Source organism: Mastigoproctus giganteus, chromosome 6, assembly GCF_048544385.1.
Source record: "Mastigoproctus giganteus isolate SK-2022 chromosome 6, ASM4854438v1, whole genome shotgun sequence".
NCBI classification, from domain to species: Eukaryota; Metazoa; Arthropoda; class Arachnida; order Uropygi; family Thelyphonidae; genus Mastigoproctus; species Mastigoproctus giganteus.
The window spans coordinates 105,795,115-105,817,216 of record NC_143580.1 but is presented as its reverse complement, the minus strand read 5'-3'; the positions used below and the strand labels follow the sequence as shown (position 1 = coordinate 105,817,216).

The 22,102-nt window shown below is 36.1% G+C and overlaps 1 protein-coding gene across 2 annotated transcripts in view; it reads left to right on the top strand.

Annotated features, from left to right (window-relative positions):
* LOC150084488 (RNA-binding protein 28) overlaps positions 1 to 22,102 on the top strand; it is a 141,483-nt gene that overhangs the window by 106,636 nt on the left and 12,745 nt on the right. For both annotated transcript variants that reach the window (XM_090375241.1, XM_090375240.1), the window contains 2 exons: positions 124 to 273; positions 21,704 to 21,790. In XM_090375241.1, coding sequence (XP_090231367.1) covers positions 124 to 273; positions 21,704 to 21,790 — 237 coding nt within the window. The remainder of the gene's footprint in view (positions 1 to 123; positions 274 to 21,703; positions 21,791 to 22,102) is intronic.

Sequence of the window (22,102 nt, the reverse complement as noted above, 5' to 3'; positions counted from 1 at the left end):
TTGTATAACTGGAGTATTTTTATCGTTTATTCTTAAGATATTCTTGATTTGAAGAGATGATAATGAAATATAAATATCAAATGGATAGATGATTAGGTCTATTCTTTTATATTCACAATGCAGGCTAAAGTGATGAGAGACTTTAGAAAAATAGGTGTAAATAAAAGAGGAAAATCTAAAGGATTTGGCTTTGTAAATTTCACCACCCATGAACATGCGATTCAAGCCATTCGCCATCTCAATAACAATCCTGATGTATTCACTCCACAGAAGGTAATATATTTATGATCGATAATTTTTTTTTTTTTTTTTTTTTTCCCCTTCAAAGTTGCTGTGTCGTTGAATATATGAAACAGGTGAACAAATTATTTTCATTATAGAGTGTAGTAGTATTTATATAATACTTGTTCAATCAGAATTGTTTCTCTGTTAAGATTAGATAAATCATACATATTTTTTCCTAATAGTTATGAAAATGAAATTTATCTATCACTACCATTGATAGACAGATTTGGCCATTGATTAAAAAAATTTTTTTGATTGAAGCTGTTTACCCATTCATCCTGAGATATCTCGTTTTTAGTTTAAAAGTTATTTGGAATTACACGAGATATCTCGGGATAAAAGCAAACAATAATACCTCCAAATTTAGGACCGAAACGTATTTTCTCAAGCATTTATCTGGCTAATTTTGCATTAGCCAGGTAAATCCCGAGATTACTCGGGATTTTCTTACACCTGGCAGCAGACAACTGGATTTCATTTTACTTATATTGTACAGCAATGTCAGAATGTAGTTAGTTCACGATTATTGCTTGCGGCAGGAGATTACTGCTTGCGTGTTTCACTTGATTTTTCAATTTATTTACGTAATGAGTAGTGAAGAAGAGATTAGTGACGATTCATATTGTGAATTGGAAACTTCTGGTGAATCCAATTCTGATGAATCTATTTCAGGTTTTGATTCAGATGAAGAAAATGGTGATGTCAGTGTTTTAGATGCTAGACAGTGGTTCAAAATTGACTGCACTGAAGATCTCTCCTCCCCCCCCCCCACCTCCAAGATTTCCATTTGCTGCACAGCCAGGTTTGCGCATTGAAAGCAATACAAGTGAAATGACTCCCATAGACTTTTTTGCCTTATTTTTTGATGAAGAACTATCAATCTAGTGTGCTCTGGGACTAATAAATTTGCAGAACAAAGTGGTGCTCATGATTCTAGTTGGACTTAAGTGATGCATGCTGAATTGAGAGTATTTTGTGCTCAGAAAATGCTGCAAGGTATTGTGAAAAAGCCTGAAGAATATATGCACTGGTCAAAAAAGCCATTACTTGAGACACCAATATTTGGAACTACGATGGCTCTTAGGCATTATAAAAAGATAAAACAATACTGTCATATAATGCAAATATGGACCCAAATCCAAAACTAAACAAGGTTTATGTCTATTACTTCTTAGAAAATAAATTTAGAAGTCTCTATGTTCCTAAAAGAGACATAGATGAAAGCTTGATGCTGTACAAAGGAAGACTCGGTTGGGTGCAGTACATGCCATTGAAGCACTCAAGGTATGGCATAAAGCAGTAGTCTCAAACTGGTGGCCTGCGGGCTGCATCCGGTCCCCGAAGCAATTTTACATGACCCGCGAATACATTTCAATTATGTCTTTGTTGTAAATACAGTGCTTATAGTTTTAGAGACAGAGATATGGACTGAGCTTATGTGCACGACTGCTATTGAAGGAAAAAGAGATAGAATGAATAGGTTGGGGCTTTGTCTCTGTTTCTGTATGCTTGTATGCCAGGCCATGTGACTGAGGTAAGGTGGGAGAACTTCCCACGTCGGTACAATCAGTAAATTTAGTTCACCAGCTGAATTGGCGCTTCAGTATTGTGGTGTTTCCGATTTTTTTCTATTGAGTTGGTACTTCTGATATATATTTTCGTTGAGTCAGTCACTAGTTGGTTAGCTGGATGCACAGCTGCACAGTTCATATTGCTATATAGATGGAGACAAACTAACGTACGGCTTATAAAACCTGTTTATTTGTGCTTGTTGTTAGATCTACAATGTAGATCTAACGATAAACGATAGGTATTGATATAATGTAGATTCTACATTATATCAATACGTATCATTTAGAATTGCATAACTTTTGAGTGTTGCTTTCATACGAAAATTCATCTTGTTAAATTAAAGTTGTAAATAAAATTATAATAGTAATTTTAATTAAGAGATTAAACTGCAAGCCATGTCTTTAACAAAGGGTAAAAGAAAAGTGGATGAAGAAGGACGTGTTTTTCAAGATAAATGGGAAATTATGTACTTTTGTTGTGTTGTGCGCAATAAAATTGTATGTTTTATTTGTAATAAGGAAATATCAGTTCCAAAAGAATACAATTTACATTGCTATTACAAAACGAATCATAAAGAAAAATTTGAAATGTTGGAAGGCAAATTGAGGGAAGAAAAGTTACAGTTTCTGAAATCTGGCTTACAACGACAACAAAATTTTTTTTATTGAAGCAAATCCAGTGAAGCAACAGTTCACACAAGTTTTGCTCTCGCGCACATAATTGCAAAATGATCAAAACCATTTACTGATGGCGAATTCCTTAATGATTGTTTGATTAAGTCTGCTGAACTTTGTCCTGACAAACAACAATTATTTAAAATATTAGTTTGTCAGCCAACATGGTAGCGGAACGTATTAACGAAATTGCTAGTGATTTACGATGTCAGTTAAAAGAAAAAAGTATAGATTTTGCAGCATTCTCAATAGCAGTTGATGAGAGTACTCACATCACAGAAATAGCACAACTTTCCGTTTTCGTACGAGGTGTTACTGATGAATTTGAAGTAATTGAGGAATTATTGGAAATAATTCCTATGAAAGGAAAAACTGGTGCACAGGATATTTTTTCTGAAATAAAAACTGTAATAGATAAATATAAATTAAGTTGGGATAAAATGGTTGGATTTGCAAGTGATGGTGCAGCTGCTATGGTTGGTAAAAAACAAATGGAGTAGTGGTAAAATTAAGAAATATAGTGAAAGAAGAAAAATTTCAGAATAATTTTTGCACTATACGTTGCATTATTCATCGAGAAGCACTTTGTGCCAAAAGTTTGCAGATGGATAATGTTATGGAAACAGTAACTAAAACAGTAAACTTTATCCGTGGACGAGCTCTGAATCATCGAGAATTTGTTGCATTGCTTGAAGAAATTGAAAGTGAGTACGGAGAAATTATTTATTATAATGAGGTGAGGTGGTTAAGTCGAGGAGCTGTATTAAAACGGTTTTTTGATTTAATAAATGAAATCAAAATTTTCATGACACAAAAAAATAAAACCATCGACGAGCTACATAATGATACATGGATAACAGATTTAGCATTTCTTGTTGACTTAACCGGCCATTTAAATATTCTCAATAAAGAGCTGTAAGGAAAGAATAAACTTATCACTGACATGTATGCCTGTATTAAAGCTTTTAAAGTTAAATTGCAATTATGGGAAACACAACTGGAATCAAAAAATTTCGTACATTTCCTACATCTTAAATCCTGCCCTATTATTTCAAATGAAAAATCTCAAGAATACGCAAGAAAAATAGCATTATTACGGCAAGAATTTGAAGAAAGATTTAAAGATTTCAATGATTTGGAGTCCTGATTTTACATTATTTTCATTACCATTAAAAATGAACGTGAATAACGCACCAGAAAATCTACAAATGGAGCTAATTAATTTACAGTGTGATATAAATCTTATTCAGAGATTTGAAGATACAGATTTGATTAATTTTTATTCATACTTGTCAAAAGATAAATACCCTCAGTTACGAATTTTTGCAATAAGAATAATCGCTTTGTTTGGGAGTACATTTATATGTGAACAGTTTTTTTCGCAGTTGAAAATTAATGAGCCTAAGAAAAGAACCCGATTGACTGATGAGCATCTACAATCCTTGATAAAGATAGTTTATAGTAATTTTTCTCCAAGGCTACAAACTTTATCAGAATTGAAATGCCATCAAGTGTCAAGTTGTAGTAAGAAATAAAGAAGTTTATAATTATTTACATACAAACATGTATTTTTTTCTGTATGTGTTGAAGAAAAATTTAATAAATAAAAGAAAGAGAATAGGTTGTCATTATTTATTCTCAAGTTTTGTCCTATTTGGAAAGTTTTCATAATTTGTTTATTTTTAGTTTAAGTTAGAAGTAAGTTATTTAGTGGTTAATTTAACATATTAGAATTATTTGAAATAAATGTCAGTCTGAAAATTTAATATTTAGCTGTCAATATGTTTGAATTACAAAGTGTAACCAACAGAAATTTCTTGCAGGTACCAACCTTTAGATTTCAGATAGAAAATAAATATAAATTTGAATTTTTTTCCTTTGCATTATTATTATTATGATTATTATTATTGTTTATGTATGTTTTGATAAATATTTAGTAAGTGATTGGGCATCTAAAGAAAATAGAAAAGAAAATTTAACCAAAAGAGTCTCATAATTTACATACAAAACATATGTATTTTTTCATACAAACATATGGAGAGAAGGATAAAAATATAAGTTTTAGAAATAAAAAGTAAGTGTAGAGAAAAACATTGTAGAAAATACAATTGAACATTATTGAAATAAATTTTCAATTAAACCATGTTCGAGGCAAATTAAATTTTAAAAGTAAAATTTCCATCAGCTGCTTTCAGATCGTGCATTTAGCCCGCATGCAATTTGAGTTTGAGACCACTGGCATAAAGTATTATATGCTGTGTGAATCCGAAAGTGGCTATGTTTGGACTTTCATAATAGATGTAGGAAAAGGTACAGAAATGGATCCTGACTTTATTGGTCTTCCAATGTCTATGCAAGTGGCTTTGACTCTCACGAAGCCTGTTTGGAAAAGGATATTGCCTCACAGTCGACAATTATTATACTAGTCCCCATTTAGCTGATATTCTCATCACAAAGAAAACTGGTGTTTATGGTACAGTGAGACTAAACAGAAAGGAAAAGCTGAAAAGGCAAGAGGTTGCTGCTTTTCAAAGAGGGAATGTCATGGCCTTACATTGGAAAGATAAAAAAGATGTAGTGCTGTTATCTACGGTCCATAATCCTTTTCAGGAAGAAATAGAAACTCGAACAGGAGTAGTGAAGAGACCCAAAGTAGTTTGTGACTATAACTTTTCCATGGAAGGTGTAGATAAAGTTGACCAGCATTTGGCGAACTATCCTCTGCCCAGGAAATGGATTAAAAAAATACTACAGGAAGGTTTTCTTTCACCTAATGGACCTAGCTGTGTGGAATTCATTTCTACTGTATTTCAGATGGACAAAAAGCTCTTTCACCCTTGAATTTCAGATTGACCTGATTGATGAACTTTTCAAGAAATATCACCCGCATATTCCACCAGTTAGAAAGGGAAGACCGCCCTCAATAGGGCTTGCATAAAACCGAGAAATTTCAAAACAGAGTTTAACCAAAGTTTACTCTTAAAACCGGTTTTAAAACCGATTTTCTCAGACTTAGGGAAAATAATTAAAAGCTTATAACACAGGTATTTATTTATCTTGGGTAGATTGTACAAATCGTAATCAAATGTTTTAAACAAAATCTATCACCTCTTATAGTAAAAAAAATAAAAAAAATTAAAGTGCTCCAAAAAATTAACCAGCTTGAGATTATACAAAATTACAAATCCTTTGAATAAAAACTATCTTCTCGTATAGTAAACAAAAAAAATAATAAGCCCTATAATAATAAATAAAAATAATGTGAAAAAAAACAGCTTGGGGAAATTACTTTACTGTTTATTGCTCAGCTTTTTTCTGAAAATGATCCTTTAAAAAACACAGTATATTAAGCATTTTTCCTGATAGACTTGACCTTATTTTTGTGTTAAAGAGACTAGTGATCGAAAACACTCTCTCAGATTGGACACTTCTTGGTTTAATGGTCAGCAGTGCCCTATAAACTTTCTCCAGCTTTTCACTTCTACTGCTAGTTGCCTCCAAAATTTTAAATTCTTTGCTGATTTCCAATTCACTCAGATATTTTGAAGGCTCTTCAGTTAATATCTTTATTACACTATCATACTCCCGCATGAGTGTATCTCCAACATCGGAACTAGATGAGTCTTTGTTTTCTTCTAAAAGAACAGTTCGTTTATTTTCAGTTTATTCATTCAATGCTAAGACTCCTTCGGAATGTTTTGCAAATAATCTCTGATAAATCTCTTCAGCATGCTTTTTCAAAACTTGCTTACTTGGAAAATCAAAAGTTCTTGAACCTGAATCTTCTTTCCTAAACTTTTTGGGGTTGTGTAGATAGCTCAGCAAAGCCATAGTTTGGCAATTTCATCTTGCTTTGTAACGCTGCAAAAGGCTTTGGTGAAACTTTAAAGCAAATTGGTTTTCTGCTGTATCAAGCTTAGCAAGCAAAAATTCTATTGAAGACTGGTTTAAGTAAGTCTGTATCTTCTGAGGTTATAACCTTCAGAATCATTTGAACTGGTCGCAAAGTTTCACATAGCAATTCAAGTGTTTTCCAGTGATCGTCAGACACAGCTTCAGTTGACAGTGGGTGCCTCCGTAGCCAGGTGGGAAGGAGCAGCAGTGCATAGCACACGCTTCTTGATTAGACCGGAGTTCGAGCCCGTCACCATCAAATACGGAGGACGCGTAAAGATCAGGGAATGACCACCGCATATTCCCGGAGCAATATGGCCTTAGTTGCTAATGCTCCTAAATAACAAAATAACAAACAACAGTTGACAGTACTGCACATAGAGCATTTGGAATGCAATTTTTCAATTTCAAAAATCTCTCAATCATATAGAATGTGCTATCCCATCTAGTCTTGAAATCTAATATAAGTTTATATTCTTTTCCATTAAATTTTGCTTTAACAAAATTTTGTAATATGTCATATTTTGTAGGCAATTTTCGAAAAAGCTTGCAAATTTTTCTGACTTTGTTAATAGTTTGTGCAATATTGGCCATTGGATTGAAGAAATAAATGAGTTCATCGGTAAAGTCAGTTTGATAAAGCATGCCTTTCTGTCTTTCTTCAACTTCTTCATCATCACTACTTTCTTCATTGTCTTTGGGAGACTCAGAGACTGTGGCACCATAATTGATTGCTTTTTCATAAAGTACATCTATAACTGACAGATGTATACAATGGGCTATACATTGTTGATGATTGGGCATAATTTGCTTGCCAAACTTAATCATCATTGCTGCTCCATTGGTGGTGCAGGCAACAATATCCTCATCCAAGTTCAAACCAAATTCCTTTAAGTGTCCCTTCACAATTTGCTCAGTTCTTCTGCCATCAAGTGAACCATTAATCTCAATAAGATCTAACGACCAATGATTGTCTTTTGAATGATGCACATTTATATTCATATACCTTTTATTTTGTATAGACGTATATTCGTCTAGAGTCAATGAATACCGTGCACCCAAAACCAATGAATTTTTGAAATGCTGAATGAGTTCTTCTTTCTTAGTTTTATAATAATTCAGAACCATATTTTTAATTCCGTTCACTGAGGCTGGTGGTAATTTATCGTATTTATTTCTCTGAAGGTGAAGGCTTGATTGTATAAACTCACTCTTGGCAATTGAATTAAAAGAAAATCCATCTAAAGCAGCTAATTTTGAAATCTCTTCTTCCATAGATTTTTTAACGATAAGTTTTCTAATGTTCTTACCATTTTTACGGGGAAGTTCACTGTTATCTTGTTTAATGTTAATCTGATGCATTTTCTTTAAATGCAACATCAAAGATGATGTAGATCCTCCAGACGACTTCATTATCCTCTGAAATTTCGAACATTGTGCTTCATCTTTGCTTTTTCAAGCAAAATAATTCCATACATTTGATTTCATCTTAGACATATTAAGAGTAATAAATATTAATTAGTAGGAATTTATATCACCGACAATTAAAAAAATATATATTGAAGACAACAAAGGCAAATACTATGCGTCACTCCCGCAAGCACTGAATGAAGAGTTTAAACGAGGCAAGTTTCAAAATTTTCACGAAAGAAATTTTTTATTTATTTACTTGCAAATTTTTTTTTCCTCAATTAAATCTATTGTATTTTCAAAAATTATGTAAAAGCTAAATTTGGTGAAGCTGCTTTTTGGAGAACATTTGATCGCAAATTTAATAGGAATAAAGAAGCAAGAAACTTTCTACGATTGAAATTTGATGCAATATTCAGCGAATCTGTTCTAGTGGGTAACCATCAATAAGGCGTGTTCCATAATTTGCCTGGCGAATAGGATAGATGGAATGGAGAAATGTTTAGCATTTTCTTTTACGCTATCGCTCCGACTCACTCAGTCGTAAATGAGTAGACCTGCATCGTGCCATGATACAGGTGGGAAGATAAAAGGTACCCCTCCTAGATTTGAGCCACTTGCCCATGAGATTCGTACCTAAACATAAAATAAAATAAAATAAAAAACATGTTTAAAACATAAAGCAGTTGAACGGTCCAGACAAAACGAACAAACTAAAGAAAATGTGCGTAACAAAAAATTATATTGGAGGGCTAACTAAGAAAATATTCGAATCCGGTTTTAGAAGGTCGGTTTCAACAACTCAATATGAAGACCAATTTAACTGGTTTTATAAAACTGGTTTGCAAGCCCTAGCCCTCAACATCCCGCCCAACTCGCTATTCACCAGGCCATTACCCCATTGACGTTCCACCAACTGAGAAGAACTTTCCAACTAGAACTTGTCGGGTATGTGGAACAGAGATGACAAGAAAATTTGAAAGGAGACACGCTACATCTGTAAAACGTAAAATTGGGCTTTGCACCACACTCCTTTGCTTCAAGACTTATCACACCAAGTAAAATTACTGTTTGTTTTTCATGAAATGCTGTTTTTTTTTTTTTTTATGGAATTCAATTTGTCTTTCAGGGAATAAAGTAAGTTTGTATTTTTTTGTGTTTTTCTGTTCCTTCTTTTAGCTCAAATGGTAATTTATTAAAAAAAAATCTGCATAATTTGCACACTTTTTGGCATATACGAGATAACTCGGGATAGCCCAAATGGGTTAATTACTCCCATGTATTTTCTACTAAAAAATTGATAAAAAACAAAAAACTATACAATGATTATTTGCATGATGCATACTTTTAATCTATAAAATAAAAAAAGTCAATCAGTTATGGCACATTTTCAGGAAAAAAAATGTTCCGGGAAGGGGTTAGCGTGTAGGTGTGCTTCATTTCCTGCCGTTGGAGCTGGTTCTTCTGCACATATTATGACTATGTTTCACAGAAAATTTATCTTCTAATGCACTTGTCAACAATGGAAAAATGATTACAGTTAACAATGTCAAATTTCTACTAATGAGAGAAGAGGAAACCTAGCTTTTAACTTTCATTCCTTTATGTGGAATATCCCATTGGGAAAAATTTTTATGTAGTACATGAGCCTGACGTTCTAGCTGGAGGAGATTTTCATCTAAAATCTCAAGTTCACTTTCCTGTTTCTGATATGGCTGCATTCTCAAAATTTGAGCAACAATCCAAGAGGATAAACCCAACATTAAAAATCTAATAAATAAATAGAGTAATCTAAATTAAAGGAAAGTGAAAGGCAAAACAGCAAAGAAAAGATAGTAGAATATATTTGGTAACCCCCCCCTTTTTTTTTCTTTTTGTTTTTTTTTTCATTCTTTGTTGAACATCATTGTTCAAAATAAGGGATTCTATTCACTTATTTTTTTGCAGAATGTTTTTTAAAGCATCACTGAAAAGTAAGAAAACAAACACAATATAATTTATATAAGCACATTTTTTCTCTTGAGTGCATTTATTGCATTTTAAATAAATCCATTTTTATCTAACTAATTATCTAGCTCCGTTATCTAATGCCAACGTGATTCAGACTGTTGAGATACCTGTTTACCATAATTAAAAGACTAGAATTCTCCAACCATTCACTATGATATTAGTTATGACATACGATATTCATGCCAAATCACAGATACATAGGTTCCACGTATATTAAGTTGCAACTTACAAATCTCTAGTTAAATTTAAAAATAAGCTAACAAAAGTGACTAAGACTATTAAACTACAAAGGGTACTAGGAAAGTTTTGCAATATGACGCAACAATGAATCACAGGAAGCTGCTTGTTGCTGCATGTTGAGACATGTTCATACGTGCATAGTAGCCGCCGCGCCAAGTCGATGGGCTCAGTTATTCATTAGTAGTGAGAGTGTAAAGTGCTTGCGATGGCATCGTGGTCACGAAATGAGATAAGGACAGTTTTGCGGTATAATTTCGTGCGTAGTTTAACCATAGACCAGTGCTTAGAAGAAATGACTCTTGCACTAGATGATGATTGTCCACATCGTACAACGATATTCAGGTGGTATAGAGAATTCCAAAGGGGAAATTTCACTCTGGAGGATTCTGAGAGGCCGGGAAGTCCACGAACGTCAGTTACGGAGGAAAACGTTACTGCTGTGAGGAAAATGCTTGACGAAAACAGGCGAGTGACCTACCAACAGATAGAGGATACTTTGGGCCTAAATGCACCAGCAATTCGTTCGATTCTGCAAGATCATTTGCACGTGAAGAAACTTTGTTCTCTCTGGGTGCCGCATCAACTGACTGAAGAGCAGATGACACGACGTGTGACTTGGTGCCGGGAGATGTTAAAAAAGTTTGATAAGGGACAATCTCGGTATGTGAACAACGTCGTGACAGGTGACGAGACTTGGCTGTACTATTACGATCTGCCGACCAAGGCTCAAAACAAAGTTTGGGTCTTTGATGATGACGACACACCCGTAATTGTCAGAAAATCCCGATCTGTAAAGAAGAAAATGATAGCTGTATTTTTCAAATCGAGTGGAATTGTGGAACGTGTCGTTTTGGACACGCAGAAGACAGTCACAGCTAAGTGGTATACTGAACAATGCCTGCCTAAAGTCATTGGATCTATGAAGAACCTGCGGCCAAAGTCAAGAATGGACACCTGGTACCTCCATCACGAAAATGCTCCAGCTCACCACGCCAAAGCCTGCACCGAATATTTGACCACGACAGGACTGAAACTTCTCGAGCACCCTCCCTACAGTCCAGACCTTGCTCCCTGCGACTTTGCACTGTTCCCGCATGTGAAAATGAAGCTAAAAGGGAGGCGGTTTTCTAGTGATGAGGACCTTCTACGGGCTTGGGACAACGAGTGTGCTTTACTCCCTAGTGAAACTTGGCAGAACTGGTTTAAAGATTGGTTTCGGAGGATGGAGAGGTGTATTGAATGTAGAGGAAATTACTTTGAAAAAATTAAATAAACAAAGCTGTATTGCAAAACTTTCCTAGTACCCTTTGTATTTATTGAAGACGATTTAATGTTTTTAAGTCAAAAGGAGATCCAAATTTTCTTAAAAAAACGAATTGTTCCCAGGAGCTAAAAATTCTTCGTTATGCATAGGTCATAGCTGCAAACCAGTATTTACACGTATTTTCTTCATAGAGGAGGTGTTTTTTTATTATTATTATTATTTTGACCAAAAAGAGTCAGTTCATTGAGTCCAAAAAAAAGTCAGTTCAATTAGGATTAAAATTTTAATCCTGATTCATAAAACTGCTCTCAGCATTTCTATATATCAAGATTATATTGTATGCTCTACTTGTTCTAATGAGACCACAAGTTGGCCCACTTCAGCATCCCGAATTCTAGACCCCATAGTTTCTTGAGGCTGGTGCGGCAGACCAAATTTCCACTGCATAGGAGATCTATTTTCATTCCCCAGAAGGCTTACAAGGCTTTGGAATACTGAGCTTGGATTTGTTGTTTATAGGTTAGGTTCACATCAAGAATTATTCCTAGGAATTTGACACTTCGAGTGGGAGCCAGAACCTTTCCTTCTAATTCCAGAAGTAAGGTATCAGCGAAATCATCTGACTTGGAGAAAATATTTATCTTCTCTAGTGTTGGCATACTCTAGATAAATATCTAGAGTATGCCAACTCTAGATATATTTATCTAGATAAATATATTTATCTAGCATTGGCATGGCAAGGAACGCACAATATCATCAGCATATGACAAGAACGCTGGAACTTGATCCATAAGTGGCATGAATATTGTAGTGAATAGCAGGGCAGAGAGGGAACCACCTTGTGGCATACCTACATCTGTGCTTTTACATACTGTACTGTTATTACATGTAAAGTGAAGCATTCTCCTAGATAGCAGACTTTTGAGGAATCAGAGTATGTTGCCCGATATCCTGTAGAATCTATTAAGTAAAGCAAGGAGGGGTGTGATTTGGACTGAGTCGAATGCAGATTTCATGTCCAGAAATATGAGAAATATGGTGTGGAAATCTTCATTGTTATTCCAGGCACGAATTATTTTCTGCAATAAGGACTGTAGATGGGTAATAGTAGATTTATTTGGCATGGCATAACGGATATGATCGGGCCTATGCACAAAAATTGCAAGCGCAACATCGTTATAGATGCACTTCTCAAGGCATTTCAGGAAGGGAGAGGTGATTGAAATTGGCCTGTAGTCTGCTGGTGTTTTCGCATGAGGCTTTTTTGGAACTGCCACGGCTCTAAGTCAGTCAGCCAGCTGGCAGGCACCTGTGCCTGTTTGAGTACTTTGTTGTGGAGGTGGGTGAGCTCTCTGCTGATGAAATAGGAAACAATTTTAAATCTAAAAAGATGTATTGTGTTAGTTCCTATTGAGGACTTGTCAGATAGTGAGTTTATTTTTATTAGCTGTTCTTCAGAAATTTTGATATTACTGGTAGTTGAGGAAATATACTTCAGACATGCTGTGATCTCTTAAAACATTCCTGGACATCAAAAGTCATGGGGTGCAAGTATGACATGTGGACCGTACACATTTTCCTCTGGACAGCCAGCCATTCATGAAATTGTCAATAGCTGATTGTTTACTATTCCGAAAATCCATCCTTGCTTTGAAGAATTTGGCATATGAATCTTCTTGTAAGAGGCATCGGCTGCCCGTTTTTCCTTGAAGGCCTTAGTCAGAAAGTCATTCCACCATGGCTTCGAGTGGGGACTAAGGATGCACATTTTGGACATTGCAAACCTTATAATGAATTCCATCCACGTTGAGAACCAGTAGGCAGCCTCATTGATTTTAAGCTCAGTCAGTGTGTTCCAAGGGTAAAATTGGAAACGGGTTGTATCTTTTTCAATGGTGATGTATTTAGGATTGTACACTCTCCTGATGGTGTTTGTAACTTGTAATAACGAATGTTCCTGCTTCGGTGCCTGCAGTGATCAGACAGAAGGAAGTTATCGGTTATGATCAGGGTTTCTTTTACGGAACAGTTTGAGAAGATGTGCTGTAGGGTGGCATCGGCATGTGAGGGAGGAACATCAATAAGACCAGTGCCCATTTCTGACATGTTAAATGACAATGTACCTAGAGGCTTCTTAGTGGCTGGCAGTGGAAAGTCTCTGAGGATGATGAGCTTTTCACGATGATTGATTGTGGTATGAATTATTTTCTGTGACAAGAACTGTAGATAGGTAATAAGAGATCTATTTGGCATGGCATAGTGGGTATGATCGGGCCTATGCGCAAGGATTGCAAGATTGAGGATTGTGTCCTCAATCTGACAGCCATGCCATCAGATTGAGGACACAATCCTCAGAAATCAGTGGAGGGAAATAAACAGCACACACAGAGATCAAAATTCCAGCAACTAATAGCACCGAACAACAAATTTTGTGTCCTATCCTGTTATGGGCATGAAAGTAAGTTTACTTTATAGATTTTAGAGTGCTAAACACGGAATTATGCTTAAAATGATAGAGTGGCTCTTGTTTTCAAAAAAATAAGTTTTTTATATTTATACAAGGTATTTTATTATTTATATGACAGCAAGATGCAGCTACAAACATCCTGTATCAAACACAGGACCTTTTCGTCTTTCGCTTGTATTCAGCTTCGGGAGCATCCCTTTTCACCATCCAACAATAATTGGCTAACGTGGCATCACTCCATTTGCTTTTGTATCTTTGTTCCATTGCTATAATACTTTGATGGAAGCACTCACCATGGTTGTTGCTGATGGCAGCATGGGAAGAAATCCAGGTGTGAGTGCAAGAAATGCATCTTCAGTGACAAGTTGCCGCCCAGTTTTTTGTAAGAAGTAATAAGATCTTCCATAAGCTGCCTGTAATTGCCAGCTTTAATATTTCCTAGAAAAGCAGTCAAAACATTTCGAAAGGCTTTCCACGCTGATTTCTCACTATCACTAAGGGCTCATTTGAACTCTTCATCTTTGAAAAGTTGCCTTATTTGTGGACCAATGTAAACACCTGCCTTAATCTTCTCTGTGCTAAGTGTTGGGAATTTCTCTTGCAAGTATGTGAATGCAGGACTGTTCACTTCCAAAGCCTTCACGAAATTTTTCATGAGTCCCAGTTTGATGTGAAGTGGTGGAAACAAAACTTTATTTGGATCTACCAGAGGTTCAAATGCTGTGTTCTTCATTCCAGGTGTAAATGATTCTAATTGAGGCCAACTCGTCTTCCCATAGTGCATATCCTTGGCAATACTATCCCACTCACAGAGAGAGCAACAAAACTTAGTGTAACCCTTTTGTAGTCCTAATAAAATGCTGATTATCTTTAAATTGCCACATATCTGGCACTCATACTTCTGATAGTGCACACTCAAGAGGATGCTCTCCATGTTCGTGTATGTTTCTCTTTTGTGGATGGCATATGCAAGAGGTATTGAAGGCAGCATATTTCCATCGTGTAATAATGCATCCTTAAGGCAAAACTTAGAAGCTTCTATAAATAATTGCCATTCTTCCGGAACATACCTCATGTTCATTGCTGCCATTAGACCATCAACATCCTTACAAACAGTGAGTTAACCTTCTGTTTGATAGAATTTATCATAGTCTTTATTTTGAGTATGAAATGTTGGCACTTTTGTAGAATTATCTAGAAGATTCCACTATTGTAGCCGTGAGGCCAAAAGCTCTGCCTTATTCTTCGCTTTGGCAGTTCGAGATATGAACTCCCTGATGAATTCATTAGGCTCACTTTCTGTGATCTTATGTGGTTTAGAAGGATAAAGGTTTGGACAAAATGGTGGATCCCTTGACATAGACTGCTGCTGTACGTTTTTCTGTATATAAAGTTGATGTTCATCACTATCTTCATCAGAGTGTACAGAAAAATGGTCGAGTGGTTCAGGAATAGGTAGTACTTGCCGTGAGGCACAGGGTGAATTGAAGATGGTATATTTGGGTACATCCCTCTCCACTTTTTTTTTCATCGTCATTCCTTTTCTAATAGGAGGCACCATACAGAAGTAGCAGTCTGTGCCGTGATTTGTTGGCTGCCTCCATATCATGGGCACTGAACAAGTCATGAAATATCCCTTTTGATTAACACATATGTTGAGTTTTGATGAACAGGGAGTGCAGCATATGTGTGGAGCCCAGTTCTTGTCCTGATCGCCTATTTTACAGCCAAAGTACTAGAAGTAGGCCTTTTTTATGGCTCAAGTTAAGGGATGCTTTCTTGAAGCTAACGTGAATTCTCCACGTACATAACAGAAGTCATCCGGACTATTCACACAATTATGAGGCATATTAATCTTACTTTTTTTTTTATGAAAACTGCAAACACAATAGGTATTAGAACCTATAGTACTTAGTGCCGTGCTTAGGTTGGAGATTGAGAAAACAAAAAATATTTGTTGACATTAGACTTGAACTTCTGTAGACTGTAATTTTCAGGAAATAAGTATGAAGAAAGGCTGTTCCAGAAAATGGCAGTTGAATGAATAAACGAGGAAGACGAATAGTTCGTTCTGTCAGTTTGAAGTTGGACTGTAAATGGATGTTGACTGGTGGCGGCATGTGTTCAGACTGTTTTGAAAGAGAGAACGGGAATTATAGAAGCCAATTCAGCAGAACATGGAAGTATCTTTAGAAAAGGCATGCAGTGCGTCTATGAGACAACGTTAGAGATGAGTCATTAATTAACGTAACTGCCCTCTTCTGAATGGAATCTAGAAGCCTGAGAGAGGTTTTAGGGGCACCACCCCAGATGTAAGAACAATATTCCGTGGTACGGCATTACTTTTCTATGAAATGGGATGACCTGTGAGATTTCTTTTCCTTGGTCGGATTACTGTTTCAAAACTTCTGATGTCAATGTTTGCTCAGATCTTGTCAGTGAAATTATTCTTCTAGGAATGGAATCCTTTATACCACACTCCACTTTAAAATCTCAACATTTATCTAAACTGTGGTTTTCCAATAAATGTGCTAAGGCTGTTCAAGAGAAAAATGTTTCATAACATAATTGGCTTGTTTCCAATTCTTCAGTTACATTTTCAGTTACTAATGTCGAGAGCGAAAACATTTTCGCTCTTGGCGTTAGATGCAGAGAAGCAATATTTGTAATGTTTTGCCAAGAGAGATTAGAAGTCAGGGTAATCCCCAAAAGAGATATATCATCTTGCCTAGAAATCGGAGTGTCACCAAAGATAAGCATAGGAGCAGAAGAATCCTTTTTGCGAGATATAAGACAATATCGAATTTTAGAAGGATTGAAATCAACTAAGTTGTCTTTGCCTCAATGAAGAATTACCTGGAGATCGGCATTTAAGGAATTGGTAGCGGACATTTGAGAAGTTGAAGCTAATTGAGCAGGGCAAGTTTCTCAAAATGTAAAGTGGAATGTAGTGTGCTATCATCGGAAAAACTATGGATAGGATTTCCAGTCAATGGAAGAAGGTCATTAATATACAAGAGGAAAAGAGTAGGCGAATGAACTGAACCTTGGGGGATGCCAGCATTAGTGAGAAGTTAGAAGACAGAGAGCCATCTACCATCACCCTCAGTGAGCAATCAGAGAGAAAACTGGATAAATAATTACAAAAAATAATTGGTGCCACACCATAAGATGGAAGCTTGTTTAGAAGACCTTAATGCCAAACACAAACCAAATGGAAAGTGAGATGTCAAGAGCAACTGGTTGTTTCACCGAACTTTTCCATTGAATTTGCCCATAAATGGGTAACATAAGCCAGAATATCACAGTGGATTGACACTGACAGAATCCATACTGGCGATTGTTGATCAGACAGAAGGTTTCAAGGTTGTTTAAGAGTTGGTGGTTAATTGATTTCTCCATTACTTTAGAAAGAGTAGAAGTAATTGCAATGGGACGATAATTGGATCGGAGGGACTTGTCACCCTTTTTAGGAACTGGCTGGATATGAGGAAATTTCCAAGCAGAAGGAAAAACACCTTTGGAATAAGAAAGTGAAAAAAGGCAGCAAAGAATAGGAGTAAGTTCAAGAGTACAGGTTTTGAGAACAAGTGGAGAAATACCATCAAGACCTAGAGCTTTCTTTACATCGAGATTCGTCAAAATCCATCTGACATCCTTTTGACAGAAGACCACAGGATGCATTGAATGGAGCATGTTGGGAATGGTGGGAGGTGTTTTACCAAGATCATTAATACATGAGTTGGTAGAAAAATGGGATGCTAGCTGGTCTGCTTTATTCTTGGCTGAAGTGACAACAGAACCATCTGGTTTTGACAGAGGTGGGAGCAGAGATGGGCAAAAGTTGCAGCCAATAGCTTTGGTAAGAGCACAGAATGCTTGTTGTTGTTGTTTGGTTTTTAGCAACTAAGGCCATATTGCTCCAGGATATGCGGTGGTCATTCCCTGACCTTTCTGCATTCTCCGTATTTTGTCGTGACGGGCTCGAACCCCGGTCTAATTCAGAATGCTTAGCTACCATTAGGGCAAGAAGTAAGTTTTCTACACTTAGCCTGTTCAAAATCCATTTTGGACTGATTAATGACCGCTTTACAATTGTTGCGAGCTTTGGTGTATTCAGAAAATGAAACTGAAGAATTGGAAACAAGCCTCTTATGATATGCAACCTTCTTCTCTTGAACAGTCTTAACACGTTTATTGGAAAACCAAGGTTTAGATAAAGGACGAGATTTTAAAGTGGAGTATGGTATAAAGGATTCCATTCCTGCATGAATAATTTCACTGACACGATCTGAGCAAACATTGACATCAGAAGTTTTGAAACAGTAATCCAACCAAGGAAAAGAAGAAAAGAAATCTCGCAAGTCATCCCATTTTGCATTCTTGTAATGCCAAACAATACGAGGTTGGGAATAGCCATGAGATAAAGGCTCCTTTGGAGAAGAGACAATCACCAAGTTGTGATCTGAGGTACCTAAAGGACCACTCACTTCGTCTGTGAACTTAGAAGGGTTTTTTTGTGAGAAAAAGATCAATCATGTTGGCTGTATGGTTGGGATTGTTCTTGTAGGTAAATGAACAATCCAGTATTGTTGTAGGTAAATGAACAATCTGTGCAATATCATTAGAAACTGCAAAAGCCTCAGCATCTCAACCACCTCGGTCAGTGTGACAAGAAAACGGAAGCCAGCTGAAGTTGTGAACATTAAAATCACCAAGGAAAATTACCTCACTGTTAGGAAAGTTGGACTGGAGAAAGTCAAGTTGCAAAGAGAGAAATTCAAAGAGCTCCAAGTGATTAGTGGAGTTGGGAGAACGGTAGAGACAACAGATGAATTTGACACAATGAGGTAGAGAGATTTTAAGCCACAGAAGATCGAAAAGAGGAGATTCCAAATTACCAAGTCTCTCACAGGGAATATCAGAACGGACGTATGTACAAGTACCACCTTTGAGGCGAAAGGAATCATACAGCAAATAATTTGGGCAACTGAGATGCGCAGTAGTTGAATCAACTGATAACCGAGATTCTGTCAGAAAAAGTACATGGGGTTTGGCAGGCTGCAAGTGGAAATGGACATCGTTGAGATTAGAACTGAGACCACGTATATTTGTGACACGAACTAGGAAGTGTTTGGGAGATTTAGATCTTTTCGTAGATAAGCTTTACTGTATTAGTTTGACAATTCGTGGTGTATTCAATAGTAAGAAAAAGTGGGGGGGGGGGAACATGCTGTATGAAGTAATGAAATTTTTGGATATGGCGTACACATAGTAAGAATATGCCCAGATCCTTGACATAACGTGGCCTCGACAATGCCCACAGCATACACACTACTCAGACTCCCTACAGTCACTATCTGGCAGAGTAGAGGTAGCAAGATTATACACTAGCTAAACCGGAAGCCTCCTAAAGAGTTACCAATTGGTTCTGTCCAGTGTACTAACTAGCGGCCAGCCTGCGAGCACCATTTTAGAGCTGTACCCTCAAAATGTAAGGAAGATTGGATCTTGCCATGATGTTCATCATAACCTCAAAAATCATCACTCATACTGCATGATGGAAGAGATGGGGAAGGGTTGACCGGAACTTAGCTCTGTAGACTAAACATGAAAAAAGAATAGGTGGTGATGGCTCTGAAAAATGGGCTATCTGTAGCAATTGTGTTTATGAGTGTACAGATGGCAGTAGTCAGTGATTCTAGGCTCCATCCCAAATTAGTGGCTTTTTATAATTTAAAAAAAAAAAAAAAATTGCCAAATTGAAAGCAACTTGCTCTCAGTGCCAACATTGGAAGGTGACTCTACTGGGTATAACATTGGGCACCTGAACAAGCTGAAAACCTTTGGAATACCTTCAGGAAAAACTGTCTGGGACTTAGCTCTGATAATGTGCCTATTATGTCCCGAAAACAATAGCAGGGTATTAAAAGAAGAAACTTTTAATACCCTGCAAGATTATAAAAGAGACTTTTAGTAGTGACTACTTTGTGGAAATTGACTAAAATACATCCTATATAAAAAGAAGTGCTAAAAGAAAGATAAATTTAAAAAATTTCAACTGATGCATTCCACTGAATTAAAACAGATTTTGAAGATGTCTTGCGTGTTGGCTGTCTTTGGTTAAATGCGTAGCTAGTCTGATAGAAAATTGCCGACTTTTGGAAATTCTGTTTAAAGAAGAGGTTAGGAAGAATGGAAATCCATATTTATGAGGGCTGTTCAGTAAAGAGTGATCATAATTTTTTTTTCACTACCTTTATTAATCATCCATATTTTGATGGATGGTCCTTTTCAAAGTAGTCCCCATTTGATGCACTTACTTCAACATTTCTGCCATTCTTAAAAAAACATGGGAGAAGCCATTTTTTGACATGCATTTGAGAATTGTCTCCAATGTCTTTACTACTTCTGACAACTGGAAATATTTTCCTCGCAGCTCCTTCTTTAACTTTAGAAATAAAAAATAAATCCCAGGGTGTAAGGTCAGGGCTGTAGGGCGGACGAGGAACACATTTGAAATTAATGCTGGCAAAGTACTCAGTGACAGCATAAGCAATGTGAGGTCTCAGATTGTTGTGATGTAGCTGTATGACATTGCACAACATGCTGGTGCTGGTGAACCATTCCTTGAATGTCAAAAAAAATGACCATAACCTTTCCTACAAAAGCCAAAACTCCTGCTTTTTTTTGGTGTTGCCAATGACGTAGACTTCCAAACATAGCTTTCTTGCTTACTCTCTGGGGCGAAATGATGGTACCATGTTTAATCCAATGTTATCACCTTTTGAAAAAATTTGCCATCTTCAGTAACCATCTGTTGCAGCTCCTGAGAAATCTACAAACTTACTGTTGCTCAGGTATGAGTAGTCTTGGAACCCAGCCTGCACAAGCATGCATTTATGGCTTAGGACTGCCACCTCTGGTGACAGCATCGTTTATGGTTTCTGTGTTGACAGCAGTGGTTGGAGCTCTAGGACCACCAATTTTTGTGATTGAATCACATCCATCTTTAAACCTTCTAAACCACCTTCAAGCTGTGCTATATGAAAGTGAAGATTCACCATAAGCAAATTTGAAAATTTCATACACTGCACTGATGTTTTCTTGAGATGGAATCAAAATTTGAGAGCAGCATTCTGTTACTCGCATGTCATGTTCATTGTTATGTAGGCGAAACTGAATAGGTGTAAAATTGATCTGCAGGCAAGATTGCACACACACACTGTTTACATGAGTCAGCTGGCTTTGCTTTGATGCAGCTTGGTTTGGTCTAAAGTTCCTCATCTCAGCTAGAAATAGCAAGCAGTACAGTTGTTAATGAAAAATTATGATCATTCTTTATTGAACAGTCCTAATGATATGGTACTTCAAGTATAAGGAGGCTTCAAGACATTTTTCTATCTCTGATATGCTCTAAGTGCTGTAATAACAATATCAATATTCTTGTGCTATAGTTTAATTAAAAGTGCTTTATTATCTTTAGGCAGTGTTTTAAAACAAAACATAACTGTTATTGGTTAGCTGTAGCCCTAAGCTCGAAGCTCAGGGCTATAACTTCGAGCTCTTTGTCGGGAAGAACAATAAAACCATAACAAGCAAATACTCATTCTCTAATCCTATAGTCATTTATTTTTTATAATGAACACAAAAGTTGATTTTTTTTAAAATTTTTTTATTCAAATCATTTAGCTCCCGATGGTCAGATTTCAAACTGATTTTTTATTGTTTAAACAAATACAATTTATATTGCTTACACTATAAAAACAATTTTAACACGACCTGTAGTTTCCGAGTAAATTTTTAAAAGTGAGATAGCTACCTTGTAGCATTTTATTTATGTGTTTATATATAAATTTATTTATATATAAATTTTCTTTTTTTTAGCGGCCAATTGTGGAATTCTCTGTAGAAAATAGATCTGCATTGAGAGTAAGGGAAAGACGGATTCAAAAGAGTAAAGAAAAAAGCAAGGTTTGTGCTCCTCCATCCCTCCCTCTCACAGTATCACTGAATAATTATTTCACAATATTAAGATTTTGTTGACCATAACAAAAGCACTGGTAGAAACTAGCAAATAATATTGAATAAAGGAAAGAAAAAAATTTATCTCTGAACATAATTGCAAAGTGCATACTACTTTTTACAAAGTAATATGTACTTTGCAATTATATGTGTATTACTTTGTACAAAGTACACATATCAATACTTTAAAAAATTTCTTAATATAAACATCAAAGTTCATCATAAGCCCATGAATGTTGATATATATATTTCCACTAATAT